At 32.2% G+C, this 17176-nt stretch overlaps 1 protein-coding gene across 1 annotated transcript in view; it reads left to right on the top strand.

Annotated features, from left to right (window-relative positions):
- Positions 1–4886: 4886 nt before the first annotated feature.
- LOC128187909 (MAM and LDL-receptor class A domain-containing protein 1-like) overlaps positions 4887–17176 on the top strand; it is a 97826-nt gene continuing 85536 nt past the window's right edge. The window contains exon 1 of the mRNA XM_052858601.1: positions 4887–5016. Within this exon, the coding sequence (XP_052714561.1) occupies positions 4941–5016 (76 nt within the window). The 5' untranslated portion in view covers positions 4887–4940. The remainder of the gene's footprint in view (positions 5017–17176) is intronic.

Below are 17176 nucleotides of genomic sequence, written 5' to 3'. Positions count from 1 at the left end.
TTATTTAAAGGGGCATGGTCACGAATTTGGCGAAATTGTTTACAATGTTTAACTATTTTTTTCTTACGATGAACCAAAATTTGAATGTCAGTCGTAAATGAATAAGCACGTATCTGTATTTTGCTTTTAACTCAACGATTAACACTCAAATGTTGGTTGTTTTTTTTAGAAATGCCCTACTGAAATATTGTAAATATCAAAATCGGAAAAAATACATTGTTGCCAAAACCGTGACCATGCCCGTTTAAAAGCAATTGCAAAATACAGTCTGATCTTAAACTGTTGATCAGAATCTCATTGAACGTACATTGTTCTTAATTCTGCTAGGCCTTGAAACACTATTATTGAACAAAAACTTTCTTTTCCTATTTCTTTAAATATGTGGATGTATATCTATTCCAAGTATAAAAAGGTTTAAAAATACTTTTTTAGAGACTCTATTTAGATACATTTTGGGAAATGTAAAATGCTACAATCAGATTAACAATACACATTATTTTGTCTTACTTTCATTGTATCTAGGTATTGTTTGTGTCTTTTTAATGCTTTAACTCTTCTTTAATTTTAAGACTATATTGCATAAGCACTCGTAAACCGGTATTGTCAAATATACATTTCTATGTCATCGATGGTTCTATAAATGTACATAGTTTTATGAATAACAGTTTTAAAGTTCGTTATATACTACAAGTACATTAAAAGTATTTTCCTCTTGTACTTTTGAAATATGATACATGAATAAATAATAAACAGAAAGCTGTTGTCATGTCTTAAAATAATTATATATATATATTGTAAACACTTGGAAAGGAAATTTTTATTGAACACATTTCAATGATTTCAAACAACGATGATTATGACTTTAGAATGAAGTGTGAAGTCGATATACTAACTGAAAAGACTACAGTAACATTAGAAACAAAGCCGTGTGTTTAAGTTTATCTATGACAGAGGTATGTAAAACAAATTCAAAGTGATCAGAGAGCAAAACAACGGTTAACCTACACTTTTTTACACCAGAGACCACATTTTTTTAATCAGATTGGAGGCACAACGCATGTTTGTTTATCAGTTTATCAGAGTGGGAAGGAAAGATCGGAGCGGCATAAACAATCTCCTTTTTGAAAAGAAGAAAAAAAAATGATACATGACTACTTTTTCCAGCAATGATAAATAAATGATGACATATAGGTATGCTGGTTTGGATTAGGGGCATGTAGTTGTTTTTACTACAAGTCAAACGATGGTTCAAAAGTTTCATCAAATTTCAAGGACACTGGATCCTGTACACATTTATACCAGGAGTCCAATAACCAAATAGGGTGCAGATAGGAAATCATTTAAATGCGTCCTGCATATAAAAATTTTAAATTTTATATGTTTCAAATTAGACGACTGTAGAATTAGATCATAAATCTAATTAAAAAAGGATCTTTAGATATGCTTACGTGTATCGCCACATACATGTAGATATATACATGAGGGGTTCGATTGATTACATTTTTATCATACTGCGTAAGTTGCTACATTTATAATTGATGTATCAAGTTAGACTTCCAAATGCAAGGTTTGTAGCTTGTATACGTTTACAAGGAAACAACCAATGACACAAAGTATGTATTTCCGTTTGTGGTCGTTCGTGATAAGTTGCGTATTTCACATCCTCATAAAAGCGATATGCGGTGCTCTTTATTTGTCGGATTTTTTTTCAAATATACATAATAGATGCAAACAACTTAAACTCCACGAAACTTCTGAAATTCATATTTTGCATAAAGCCATGAAAATACCATACCACGAAAATTTATTTTAAAATATATTTGTCCGCTTAATATATCTTTAATTTATACGCATTTCTTGTACTTTTCATAAAAATGCATTTTTAGCTAATGAAATCACGACCTTTATTTCAAAAAAGCTTATATATTAAGGGTAAAAAGAAATGTTAAAGCCAATTGATGACTTACACAGTTGAAATCAGTGACAGCTATGATTCACACAATTTTGTAAATAATCAATAATTAAGGAACATATTAATGGTAATCAAATGTTTTATATCTTAATGTATACTAGCCAAATGGCCACATGAATGCTTGTAATGTGTGTATGTACTCACAACGGAGCTAGGCAATCCAAGAGGGTCGGAGCGTATGAACAAGAAACACCCAGAAAATGTGTACGTCAATAAAAAGTTTTGTAAAAGATATCTTTAGACAATCAATTTCAATGCAAGGAAACTCGTACTATTTCTCAGATCAAGGCTTGATTTCATTTGATTAGTATTTTTAATTATCGTACAATATTTCAACCCTCCCGAACCAGGTTTCTCGTGGACTTAAAAATCGTTTCGCCTACCGACATAAAGTATCCGTGTTCAGGTGGGTTATAAACTAATATTTCACGTAAAACACGTAGTTTTCATTAGGACTTTTTGAATATCGTTTATAATCTATGGCAAAAGTTTGGCTAGGATATAATGATACTAACTTACCATATAAATAACAGAGAGGTTGATATTTTCTACTTGTAAAGGTACGTGTACATGTACCAGTAGTAAAATACTTACAGGTACAACTAAAGGGAAGGTTAAATATGTGGTTGAGATCTATGTTACCTGTACGCGTAACCTGTGATTTTTAAAATAATGGCTTTACATATACACTCAACAAAACTTCTAAGTGTTCACCCAGTATAATATATTCATATATGAGATTAGCATATTCATTGGTTTTGTCATCAGGGTGACTGATTTCCACTAGCTTTCTTATTGTTAAAACGATTCATTGATCTTGACCTCAGGTTACGACCTGAGATGTTTACCTTTGCCAAATATCACTAACACTTCCGGTTTAGTTGAATTTTGCTCAGAGCTTTTGGATTACTTTAAGTTGCCGATTAAACTGATATTACGGTTATGAAATAGAAAAACGTATATCAAAATAACGTTTCCCTCGGGTTGCTTACTATTTAAAACAATGTCGAGGTCAAAACACCAATATTTAAACAGATCTGGCTGTGTATGTCGTGATCATTTTGGCCATGTTATGTGGTTTTTTTTTAAACTATCACCAAAGACTAAAATCAATCACAAAATAATGCCTATAATATTAAGCTTGCGCAGAAAAATACCAATTATATGTTTTGACGTTTCGTCAGGGGTAAATTATTTCAATCGGTGTTGTTTTATTTTATCTGTGCTACTGAAGAGAAGACATATCAGTTACGAAATGCCGAAAATTTCACTTAATTTTTTTCTCGTCATTTCAAATGTTTTCTAATCATTAGAGTGAACACTTAGAAGTTTTGTTGAGTGTATATACACATAGAAACAATTGCCATTGCTAATTTAATTTATTTCTTCGCGTTAGGGCAGTTTTTAATTTCTTTGCACAGGCCCGACGACATAACAAAATAAGCATTTCGTGATTAATTCTTAAGTAACCACGCGTAGATGCCGCGCTACACTTTTTTTTAAACATGAAGAAACGATAGAGATTCGGGAAATTATGACGTAATACACAATGTTTAAGGGGATTCACCTACATGTACATGCACAAGTAGAGGTATCTGTACACATTAACAGTCACAACCTCTCACATCTCAACAACTCAAGCTTTTACTGCTTCCTAAATTGCCAGACGCGCAGGAAACTACCAGTAAGTGATTATAATTAGAAAATATTGATGATAAGCAAGCATAGGTTTGGATTTTTATAACATTTTGAGCAAGAAACAGTATCATTGACACTAAAACCCATCTCTCTTGATTGCTACTTGTAGGGATCGGCCTGGAAACCAGAAAAAACGCTATTCGTCTATCTTGATGAATAATGACAATAACAATCTGTCAATCATCTCAAAAATCTATAAAACGAAATAAAAATTAAAGGCAGAGCTAACCGGCCCTAAAAAAAGATAGAGGTGGGTTCAGGTGCCTAGGAGGAGTGAGCATCTTCTGCTGACTGGTCACACCTACAGTGTGCTCTTTGTCGTATTCGAAAAAAAAAGGTAAAGTCCGTAGACAATTGTATGACTAATTAAGGTCTAGCAATTACTATAAAAACCGTCAGACAGCTTGCGACCCAGTAAAAGATTGTTTTTGCCGACATGGTCGTTGTATCGACCATAAAACTTACAAATTGATGGCTTCAAACGAGACTGTTGATAGTCCTGTTTTATCAACTTGTTTGTCAGTAGCTTTCGTTTATTATATGAGTCATAAAATACTGAAAGACATTACAGGTTTTATAGCGAAACTAAAATCCTAACATCATCGGACATATTGAGATAAATAAATTTAATGTACGATCGATAAACGCGTATAACAGGATTATTAAACATAAATATTTTTTTTGATAACGATAAGTTTACGAATATTTTAGCTATCATTATGAGAACCCTCCATTTGTTTGAATTTGTTAATAAAAATGATAAGCTTGATCATACAAATTTTTAAACTATATCTAATGTAAAACAGTTCGAAAATGAATCGACTGACATTTAAAGAAAATTAATGATATAAAAAGGGTGATAAAGACATTGAATTGCTTCCTGAAAAGATCAATCTGATAAAAAACTAAAAAATACGTGGCGATGTTTTGTCTAAAAAAATTTAGTGTTCAAGTTTTCAGAATGTATGAGTATTCCGAAAAAAAGCAACAGTCACACACTACCAAACATTGCATACTTTTATCATGTTAATAACAAAGAGAAAGTAAACAACAAAATCTAAATGTGGATCTTAAGTAGTTATCATTTGTGTTTTCCCTATTAAATATGTCATCTAATATTTCTATGAAAGGTACTTAAAATAATACAACTTGAAGCACATCACTTCAACTACCATGCTAAACTTTATCCGGAAAACCCATTTAACTCAATCGTGTTAAACGACTGACGTTCTGGACAAAAAGATTTGGTTTTTCTTCCCCTTCTTAGACCATGAAGATGCACATTCAAGTGACAATCTATGCGTATATATTCGCTTTGTCCTTTCTTAAAGAATGTTTTACCATCGGTGAGTATTACGTTGATTATTACAAAGCTTGGTATCAAACAATGTTGAACTACTTATTTTTTGGCATAAGTATTACTGAGAAATCAGCACAAAAACTCAGCATCTAATGAAAAATCCCCCCGCGTACCGTTTCTGATTTTGTGTTTTAATGATGTCCCAAAGGCCCACTAATAAATGTAAACCTTGCATTAGAAAATATAATTAGACAGTATCGGATTAATTATACCCGCACTTTTTAAAGAAAGTTCGAGTATATTGTTGTTACCCTGTTCCGTCCGTCCGTCCGTCTGTCACGTTTTACTTTCTCAAACTGCTCTTACATCTTATATACCAGCAAACTGAACTCTTGGAGTTTAATTTGGGGGATCATGTTGTTTTGTAAAAAGGTTTCAAAAATTCTCTGGTAGTCCTGGGGGTCAAATAATTGGTTAAAAATGACGTTTTTTCACAAAAAACCTTCTTCCTCGAACCCCTCCTACATTTTCAACAGTAGACAAATCATCGTTTGGAATGTGTTTTAGGGTATCCTATAGATGCGCAATAAGGTTTCGGAATTTTCAATTTTGTCCTGGGGTCATTTAATGGCTGAAAAATGACGTGTTTTTTTTTTACAAAAAAACTGGTTTCAAAAACGTCTTTTTTTGGCAGTAGCCAAATGATCTTCTAGAATATGATTGGAGGTGTCATATTGAGGCGTGATCAGGTTCCAGAATTTTTTTTTATTAAGGGGATTAGTGGGCAACAAAAAATGATGTTTTTTTGCAAAAACAATATGGTTCCCAGAACTCCTCTTACAACTTTTGGAGTACCTATGTCATCTCTTGGGATATAATTGGGGCTGTCCTATAGATGTGCAATAAGGTTTTAAAAATTTAAATTTCATCAAGGGAGTCAAATAGTAGCAGAAATTGACGTTTATCACTAAAAAAAACCATAGATCCAAGAGCTCCTCTTATGATTTAATGGATAGACAATCATATCTTGGGATATGATAGGGACTGTTCTATAGATGTGCAGTAAGGTTTTAAAAATTTAAATTTCATCCAGGGAGTCAAAAAGTAGCAGAAACTTGACGTTTATCACTTCAAAAAAACATAGATCCTAGAACTCCTTTTATGATTTAATGGATAGACACATCATATCTTGGGATATGATAGGAACTGTTCCATAGATGTGCATTACGGTTTTGAAAAATTAAATTTAACCCTGAGGCCCATTACCTACCGGTACATACCTTTTTATGATTATAACAGTTTCTGAGATATATGGTAATTTCAAATTCCTGGGGGGGGGGGGGGGGTTGGGATGACCCCAGGGGTCAGATCTAATAAACCCTATATATTGCCAGTAACAGCCAATATATGATTATGAAAACCCTATATTATTATCTTTGTCCGTTTTCAAGTTACCATTTACAATAGAGTCTACGATTCTTCCTACAAGGTTCAATGTTAGACCCCACACCCTTTTGACACCCCCCTCCCCCTACCCCGAAAAGTGGTTGTCTAACCCAAAATGAGAAAAATCAAACCAGGGTGCACATCTACATGTGCAGGCCTATCATATCCTAGAGTTTTGTACAATTCTGTTCAGCCATCTCTGAGAAACAAGTTCAGAGTGGGAAAGAAGAAAAAGAAGATGAAGAATAATAATACATGTATTAAGAACCGTACAAAAACAATAAGTCTCCAAATTTCATTTGGGAGACTTAATAATAAACTTTTAAGATTAAATAGAGATAGGATCATCAAACATCAATAATTTAAAGATAATTGACAATTTCTGATTCTAAGGGGGTCAGGATGACCCCTTAGGGTCATGACTTACATGCCATAATGATCTGATGCGCCTGCATGACCTAAGGAGGAATAATATCTTTGGATTAAGGTGGGGATCTCAATGGTTTTTATGATATTTGATAATTTCAGGAAGAGCACTTGGGATCATGACCTACATACCATCTTAAATGCCTTGAACAAAGAAACAATAATATTATAATCTATACATGATATATGATTCAATTTAAGAACCCAGATATAGATCAATCATCTGTTTTGTAATACTTCCTATGTATATATACATGTACATGTATTAGTTTGTGTTTTGTTCTATACTATTCATGTTCATGACTGTAGTATGGCTTAGTCTTATTTTAAATTACACTAAAAAATTGTCAAATATATGACTTGGAACCCCCACCCCCAAACAAACTCAAATAAAAACTGTCCCCCCCCCCTCCCTTGTCGAATGATCTATTAAAATCAAAATATAATATTGGTGTCTAAAACCTTTTATAAGCTGGTAGAAAATGTTATTCTTAAAAAAATTACATTTCACCTTGCATAATGTACAAATGATCTATTGAGATATGATCAGAGGTCATATTTCTACCTTGGGATCAATAAGTAGTATTCATCGACAAGTTAAAATTAATAACAATTAAATAAAATGATTCAAATTTATCAATGTTTATACTCCATATTCACCCCCCCCCCCCACCCCCACCCCATCTAACCTGGTTATAAAGATTCAGTCTTCTTAAAACATTCTTATTTGTGTACAGTAGCAAATTTTAAATCATTTCTTGATTGCTTTTTCTCTCGTGATTCACATTAACATTTTGGAAATTGCTTAATTCAATTTTTAAGATTTATAAACAAAATGTTATATGCATCACTGCCATGTGTATTGGCCTATTTGGGGCAATTGTAAAGTCTCCAAAACAAAGCAGTGACATCATTAGGCTAGGAATTGCCCACATGGATCAAACACTACTGTATAACATATGAATAAAATAAAATACATTATTATTTCTAGTTCTGAAATGTCAGGGTGTCTCCAAGGGGGCATAATCTACATACAATTTTTACGCGCAATGACACAAAGAGCAAAAATAAATTTTATGGTTTAGGGATGAGGATCTCAGATCTCAGAATTTAAAAAAATATACAGTGTATCATATCATTTCCTATTTCATAAAGGCGGGGGGGGGGGGGGGGTTAAAGACAACACCTGGGGGTCATTAATGTACTTTACACCATTTGATGCATCATAATGACATTAGAAGAAATTTGGATTTTCCTGTTTCGTGGGGTCAGAACAGTCCCATAAGGTCATGACCTACATTGTATTTGATGCATTATAATACAAATACAAATACAAATATTTTATTGGCACAAACACAATTACAATAATTGGCAAAGGCCCAATGGATATATAAGAACATTATTGTATGTTTACAATAATTGCATGTACAGAATATATATTTTTACTCATCTATATAGATCAGTTTAACATTTCCTTAGACTAATTGACATCTGTGTTCAAAGCAGTCATTAATGAATTTAACAGTAATATTTAAAATAGTATGTATTTCACTATTTAAACATACATGTAAAATGTATCTTTCTTTGTCCAAGTTATTGGCAATACATTAAGAAAGAAATACTCCTTCCTTCCTATTCTAACTCATATAAAAATGATAAGTGTCTACACTAACTTACATGTAATACACTTATTTAATAAGAAATTGTTTATACAGGGTCAATATGGGGTCAACTCAATAGTGCAGTCTGACAAATGAAAAAAATAACTTTTGCAACTAAAATGAGAGAAACTTTACAAATGCGATAGGATAGGTAACGATGATAAGCTTATTTAAATATTAAAAGGTGATGATACAGTATGCTGTCAAAGGGAGATCACATTTAGAAAGTGAAAGTAGAACTTATATATGTCTGCTGGCATCTCATTATATTGAGCTACTGCTACTACATGTATTATGCTTACCTAAATTGGTCAACATCATAATGATAATCCAATTAAAACACAATAATGAATTCCTTTAGCCAATCTTAACTAATCCTTCTCTGCATACGGAAAACACAGACATGTATGTATGGGTGTTGCTAAAACACGGAACGGAAAGCGGAACGGAATGGAAAATATCATCACGTTTATCGCTTAAAAAAGGTATAGACTGGCCAGAAACGATTTACTTTGTATCATTTATTTATATCTAATGAATGATTATCAACATGTTGCTATCTTATTGATATTCATATGAATGTCTATCAATTATAGCATTGTATTCATTCGGCTTTAGTTGAGCACGAAACGGAAAAATCAAAAGTATACGAATTGTGAAACATTAACATGATTAAACGAGCCAATTAGCTATAACTTTTTACTTATTTTTCTTATATGGTATTGCTAGCATATCAGCGTAACGTACGCAGTTAGTGAAAGCGTTTTATGCGTGTTTTGAGTATTTTTATATTTCAAATATGATGTACATGTATATACTTACATCAAAATTGAATTTTCGGTGTTCTAGACGATCTTTTATCATACAGACGATACAGTATCATTGAGATGGAAGAAAAAAAACCGTAGGACTGACGACATCAAAAATTAAAATACAGTAAGCATTAAAATACCCGGTAATTTGTGAAACTAGTAATTTGTGAAACTAGTATTTTTAGCAATGCAATGTTGTTTACGTTTGCATTACTAAGCAGTTGTTTATTCCAGCAGCTATATACATATGATCCGAATAGAGAGCTCTAGACGTTGCCTGGTTTGATTCTCCGATTATATATTGGGACTATAGTCAGTCGATCCAAAAATATTCATGCAGCACATTTGGACGATTTATAATGGAAAATGTTGACATCTTTTCTCCATTTGGAAGTCACTCAGAAGACCTTGCACATTTTTTCAACACTATCATCCTGGTCTGTTGAAATGCAAAACCCCGTAGACTTCTTTATTTTTAGCCGTGTATTTATACCAGCTGATAAGCTAGAGAGGACGTTTTAAAGAAAGAATAATGAGAATGATTAATGCTTCTAAAAGAGAATCGCTTGAACCCTGAGGTATATATAAATATACAGTAAAAAGTGAATCGAGGATATTTTGGGACAGAATATAGTGGTCAATGCATGTACTGTTAATTTTGAGGAAATAAATATTCTTGAATAAATAATCTTATATTGCTAATCTTTCAAAAAAAATTAAAAAGGTACATAAAGTATATCGTTTTAGCATGATTAAAAAATCTATGAGGTAAATAACATTAGATAAGATTTTCCATTTTCCCTTCCGTTCCGCTTTCCGTTCCGTTTTCCGTTCCGCGTTTTAGCAACACCCATGTATGTATACACGTGAAACCATCTAATCGAAGAGCTGGGTAAAACTAGTACCCGCTAATGAGACATGCAGACCTGTGTTGTGTACGTAACTTCACACAAAGATCAGCCATTTGTAACATGCATGTATATTCTTATGACCTATTCTTAAAATCCACTTGCACTATTTTATTAGGTAAATAACAGCTTTAAGGTGGTGCAGGACACCTGCATATTGTGATGTATACTTCCTATTGCGATAAACAATAAACTATATTAAATATTGATTAAATATTTACCTCCCAAATAAAGTTACCTTACATTGAAGCGCAATGGGTTAGAGCGTTTACATGTCTGTAAGAGCATTGGGGTCCAAGGTGTATTTTTGGTAATTTTACTATTGATATAAATGAATTTTCATGGGGGGGGGGCCTGGACCCCTCACTCCCACCCCTTCTCTAAATCTGTGCACACGATTATGTTCACTTAGGCACACAGAAGCAAATCTAAAACCCGCAACCGCCACGGGGAGGGGGCATAATTTAATTTTTAATTGTGTTTGTAATAATTATATAGACCATTATACTTTCTATGACATGAAATGATAAGATTATTGATTAACTGAAAATTCACTGCAAACAGTTCTACCCCAAATTGCACATAAAGTGCTGCTCATGTCACGATGTGTATTATCATATGGGAAGGGATCTCATCCTTCAGTTATGAAAATTATAAATTTTAATTGTATTACCGGAGCTTGCATGTAGCCTTCATTTTTAATTAAACTGGTACAAAACAGTGATATTAAGGGGCAAACACATGGTGCGGGTATTACTGTCTAATGACAGCATCTAGTTTTAATTTTGTTCATGTATGGATGAATGTGTCTTTGTTTTCAGGTCATATATATTACCTAGTACAGTAAAATATATTATAACTGTAGTTAATGATAGCATTTATTAGCTTTAAACATAGTGATATCAAGATAATATCACGTACTGTCTTGAAAGTTTAAAAGAAATATTACGAAATAATCATAAATAAGTAAAATCTTGAACTAAAACTTTTGAAATAGAAACATTTGATTCATACGTGTAAGATTAAATGTTACAGTATGCAGTTTAATTCCTTTGGCATTTACTATTACTGTACACGCCTTTTAACGTCCTATCAAATAGATCAAGAAATACGGCACGATAATAAATGTACCAGTTATAGAATTAATACCTCTTTCTATCAGGGTTTTTTTCTGCCGCGTGTCACAAAATTTATACATATTGAGAAAATATGTATAAGTTTTCATTATACGTCCCTTTATTTTTGCGATTTTAAGAGTTTCTTATAGAAAATAATACAAGATATAATTCTGCGCATTCAAAATTTTGCGATTTAAAAGAAATCGCAAAAAAGCAAAAATTTGAGCTTCGAGAAAATTACCGGATATGCAGTATACAAATATTCATAAGAAATGAAAAGATATCAAAATCTTAAATAATTTTAGATAAAGAAGAATACAAAATGCCCAATATGCAGATGGCGCAATTAAATAGTGGCACCCTCGTGGTTAAAATCTTTTTAGCGAAGATGCCAGGTTTGAAAAAGTAAACCCAAAACAAAAAGGTTTGCATTGGTTGGTAATCAAAAAGTTTTATAAGAATGTATTTCATCAATCACGAGTGAAACTAAATTGGAGCAATTTTTGGGAGTTGATTTTTAATCAACTCTCCTATGCAGTTACTCTGGCAAACCGAAAGTGAAACAGTGTTTGGACCTAAGCACAAATCATCACCGCTGACAAGACGTAGATCTTAAAAACAATAGATAAATTCGGTGTACTGTATGCTGTACTATTGTTTTTCAAACGAAAAGTATCTATAAATACCTTGGAAATAGTCAAATTTTATTTAGTACGAACAATTCAATTGTTTTTGTAGTTGTATGTATTCCTACTCTTGAGTTCAATATAGTTTCGTTCAACCGGACGCTCGGTTGTATCCGTAAATCTCCGACAAGCAGAGAGTCTGTCTTGGTAGTCGGAGATTAACGGAGACAGCCGAGCGTCTGGCTGAACGAGACTAGAGTTCAATATTGCTTGATCCAGACGTGTACAATTTTCAGAAACATTTCGATTACTGATACACAGTTTGATGGAATTAATTATATCTTTAAATATTACACAACATGATTCATATGGGGCTTTCTCGAAATTCTTGGCGGAAAAGTTCGAGAATTCAAATTATAAAAAATTGCATAACATATCGTTGATTTTAAAATTGATAATAATCAATAAAATCAACTCCTGACGGTACTTCAGTACTTTGATTAAAACTCTTAGCTTCTGTATCAAAATCTCAGTTATACTGGATGTGGTGAAGGACTTACCAGAACATGGTAACAATTTTGGTCAAAATTGATTTTTCTAGTTTTATCGTTTCAAATGCTTTAGTTAGGCATTTTTAATGATCAAATAAAGTTTTAGTAAAATGTGTAGGGATATAAGCAAGATACAGAATTCAAAATTCTGTGCTAGTAAACAAGGCTTGTGCTTTGATTTTGTTTAGACTAGTTCAATGCACCATAAACAGCTCTCTTTCAGGCTGATTTACTATATCTGCTGATTTGTTTTCAACATCAACAAGAATAGATATGGTTTACCCCATATCCCTGATATTCGACTATTAAATAAACCGAATTTTCACTGTGCTCAACCAAACTTACAATTATAGAACTTGATAGGGAACTGTCGTAGATAGTTGTTAGTGTTCGTAACAAGTACTAGTACTGCCACAAGTTTTGCAACACTAGCAAACTGTGCACTCATCATTATACAGAGGATACACTCGTGCGATCAGAAATACGGTGCAGGTGTTGCATAACCATTCCGTCATTAAAACACACATACACACAATCATTCACGGTATATAATGAAAAGAATTTGTGTGATATCTAACGGACAATAATAATTGTGTGTAATATTACAAGCAATATTCATTAGTGAAAAAAAAATGTCAATCAAGGAATGACCCATATTTTTATGAAAAAGACTGATGAGGCATCTAGTGTAGGAATGTGAATGATTTGCATATATATTTCTTATAGAAAGGTGCTTGTTTAAAATTAATTTTACATTAATTTTGTTTGAAAACACGTATTAAATACGAATCGATTTTTTTAAACATTTGTAATGTTGTATCTGCTGATCATGAGAAGAACTATATTTTTCAGTGCACTTGTCTTAAATATACCTGACTATGATACAATTACAATTTATCTTGAATATGTAAATAAAAAGCAAGGATAGAATATTCTGATAAACAATTCCAAGAATTTGTCACATTCATTTTACGTCTTAATTCAAAATATAAACAGACACATGACCAGAGCTTTGTTTACATAACAAATCGGTACGTTTCTCATCTGATCAACAATAACCTACAAAAGCTTTAGACCGTCTTTTAGAGCATCAAATTCAAAATATCTGGACAATGTATTGTAGTAGACTTCATTATTTTCAAAGACTTTCAACATTTTCACAACATATTCGTAAGAAGAACATTGAGCTTCTCTTAGCATTATTGTTTCAGTTTTCGCGAAGAAGATTTTTATTTTTTCTATTACTTTTTTTCCCCGTTGTGACCTCACCTAACCCAGAGAATGATATTCGAGCAAACTTGAAGCTACACTACCTGAGAATTCTTTCACACAAGTTTCAGCTTTTCTGGCCAAATGGTTTTTAGAGCTGATTATTCTTAAAGAATTTTCTCTACATATACCTAATTAAAAATTCGACCCCCTTCTGGCCCCACTCTACACGCTGAAAAGATTTCAGAACAAAGCTTAAATTGATACTACCTAAAGATGCTCCCAGCAAAGTTACAGCTTTTTTGGTTTGTAGGATTCTAAGATGATTTTTAAAGATTTTCTTTATATATTCCAATGTAAAATATCTACCAATAGTGTGGCCCTATTCTACCCCTGGGAATGAATATTGAAAAGTACTCGACTCTTCACTTGCTAAGGATGCTTCCAACCCAGTTAAAGCTTTCCTGACTAAATGGTTTTTGAAACGATTTTTCTCTTAATATTACTATGTAAAAGTTCGACCACCATTATGACCCCGTCCACCGATTTAAAAAAATAAATCTACAATTCCTCTGGATGCTCTCAAACAAGTTCGAGCTTTTCCGGCCAAATGATTGTAGAGAGAAGAAAATACAGCAAAAATGTAAAGATAACGAACAAGGATAGAGCGAATTTACTACTCAAACGTATTCTTATTCGTGTTTAAGTAAAATTCCTATATAATTCTATAGAAAACTAACGTATTAAACGGACACGACTAAACGAATTTAAGTAATAATAATCTATAATAAAGTAATTTTTAGACTTCCGCCAGCAAACTTTTAACGTAAATTATCATTACCAAATATCCTTCTGTTTTTAATAAAGCAGAAGTGAGAAAAAAACTAGATATAGATTGCACGATCAATATGTACTGGTCCCTGCGGATAAGGCAAGTAACAACATTGTTTTTGTAACGCACATAATATCAATTGCATTTTCAGAGAACATAGCAGTCTTTCCAAGCAGGAAATACTTCAAAATCATAAATCGGTTATGGATGTCGTTAATATCCCCATTAAACAAAATGAATTTGATTTATGTTATCTGCACTGGATTCCAAAGTTTTACAAAAGTCCTTACAAACAGAGATATATAGCAGGTTCCAGTAAATGTTCTACCAAACCTCTCTCTTTACTCCTTACTTAAATTCTTACAGTAGTGAAGGAGAAACTTCATGAGTACTGTACAACAATATACTCCAGAAGTGGTGTGATCAGATGTGGATACTAAAAAACTCTAAAGAATAAGAAACTTTGAGGTCACAAAGTCTTACCAAATCAATAACATCAAAACGTACGATTTTTCAACGTTTTATACAACAATTCCCCACGACAAATAAAAAATCAAGGCTTTTTGATATCATCGACAGTTGTTACTTCAAAAAATGGAGGTCGTAAAAAATGTTTACCTTGTTATTGGAATATAAAGAATTATTTTGTTAAAAACCAGTCTGATTGCAAACACAAGTACTCTGAAGTTGACATTAAAAGATGCTTGAGTTTCTGATAGACGACATCTATGTAGATTTTGAAAATCAAGTCTTCCAACAATCTGTTGGAATTCCAATGGGTTCAAATTGTGCCCCATTGTTAGCAGACCTATTTTTATATTCTTATTTATTCAAAAACTTGTACGTGAAAAAATAAATTTGGGGCCTTCATCTCAACATTCAGGTATATTGACGACGTATTTTCAATTAACAATTGTTATTTCCATACTTACGTCGCCTCGATATATCCCAGTGAACTTGAAATAATAGATACCACTGAGTTGGAAAGACTTATTGTGGCCGACAAAAGCTTTTAGAATCAATTAATATTTCAGAAATATAAAGGTACCGATTTTTGATACAGTCGATTATTAAAAATTATTTTTGGAAAAAGGTGTTCCTCCGCTGACCACAAAGAGATGAACAAACTTCATTGATTTAACCCAAGATTATATATCAACATAAATTTATATTGTACAATCCAAAAATCATAGTAAAAAATAAATCAATATTTCTTTAAAAGAACTTTGTCAACAAAGGATTTATTTTGATCGTGATTTACTCATTATAGATGGAACATTTATAAGTTTTGAGAAATTTAAACACATGAATCAAAAGACAAATTTTAGAAAGCACGCAAGTGTAAGAATTGCAGTTAAGACCAGACTGCATACACAAAATTTACACTTAGCATACTATAATATGGACTAGTTGTTCCTCATCATATCCTTCTGTTAAACAATAATTGTAAAACTTGCAATCCAATGTACAACTTATTTATACATAAAAAGGGAAAATGTACATTTATATCAAAATGGAGGGGAAAAGGTCATAACTACATGTAATTCACAAACAGCTTTAAACGTAACTCAACTCTTAATGTTCATGATTAAAAAAATGTCTTAACAGAAAGGCTTTTGATCGAAAAATATATGCTTATGAAAAAAATGTAGAGATAAGGAATATAATGGCGACTGGCAGAACATATGTGTTAAATTATTATAATAGTAGATATGGATTAAATGTTTCTGTGTTGCTTTATCTTTAGTTTGAATTCTAATTTTTTTTTTCGCTGTGTGTTTTCTTCTTTTCAAACATTCTTGTAAAACAGCTCTCAGACACATACAATTTAAATTCTAAAAATAAATTATGCATTCGCAATTGAATTATATAATAGTGTTGTGTTGTGCATGTACTATGCCTAAATAGTAGTCAGGGTTTGATACATAGGGCACTCGCCTTCGGCTCGTGCACTATGTATCAAACCCTGACTACTATTTAGGCATAGTACATGCACAACACAACACTATTGTTATTATTATGCCGACTGTTGAATATACAGACGTGCTTTGCTAGTAGCTGTGACGTTCGAGTGTTGGCAAGTCCCTAAAAATAATCACCGGAAAAGCAAGTGTTTGGTTTTTTTTTCAACTTAATCAATTGAATTGATTGTTTATTTAATCAACAAGTTGTTGTACAATAAAAAGTCAACAAAGGTTTAATGTTCTTTTCATGAAATGAAAGAAGTTTGACCTTACCGAGAAAACTCGAAATGTTTAGCAGACGAAATCTCATTGATTTTTTTTTCTTGTACATTCTTTATCAAGCGTCATTTAAAAAAGCGTTTTTGTTATTCTCATGTAGAATTTATTTGTAAAATGTTCAATCAATATGTTCAAAAGTTTTTAAGAAACTTTAACTTTAAAATTATTCTCAATAATGAAGTGTTTTTGGAAAAATGAATAATTTTAACTGCTTGATGCCAGTCGTATATATCTACGTTATATATATATAAATACCGTGAGTATAAATAACGGTTAATTTAGTGTAGCGGTAATTAACGCGTTGGGCTTCAAGCTGGTATGATTTTTTAGCGTCGTGAGTTCGTATCCCGCTGTAGGCGCTTGAAAGATTTTCG

Source organism: Crassostrea angulata, chromosome 1 (assembly GCF_025612915.1).
Source record: "Crassostrea angulata isolate pt1a10 chromosome 1, ASM2561291v2, whole genome shotgun sequence".
In the NCBI taxonomy this organism is placed as follows: Eukaryota; Metazoa; Mollusca; class Bivalvia; order Ostreida; family Ostreidae; genus Magallana; species Magallana angulata.
This window is presented reverse-complemented; position numbering and strand designations above follow the sequence as displayed.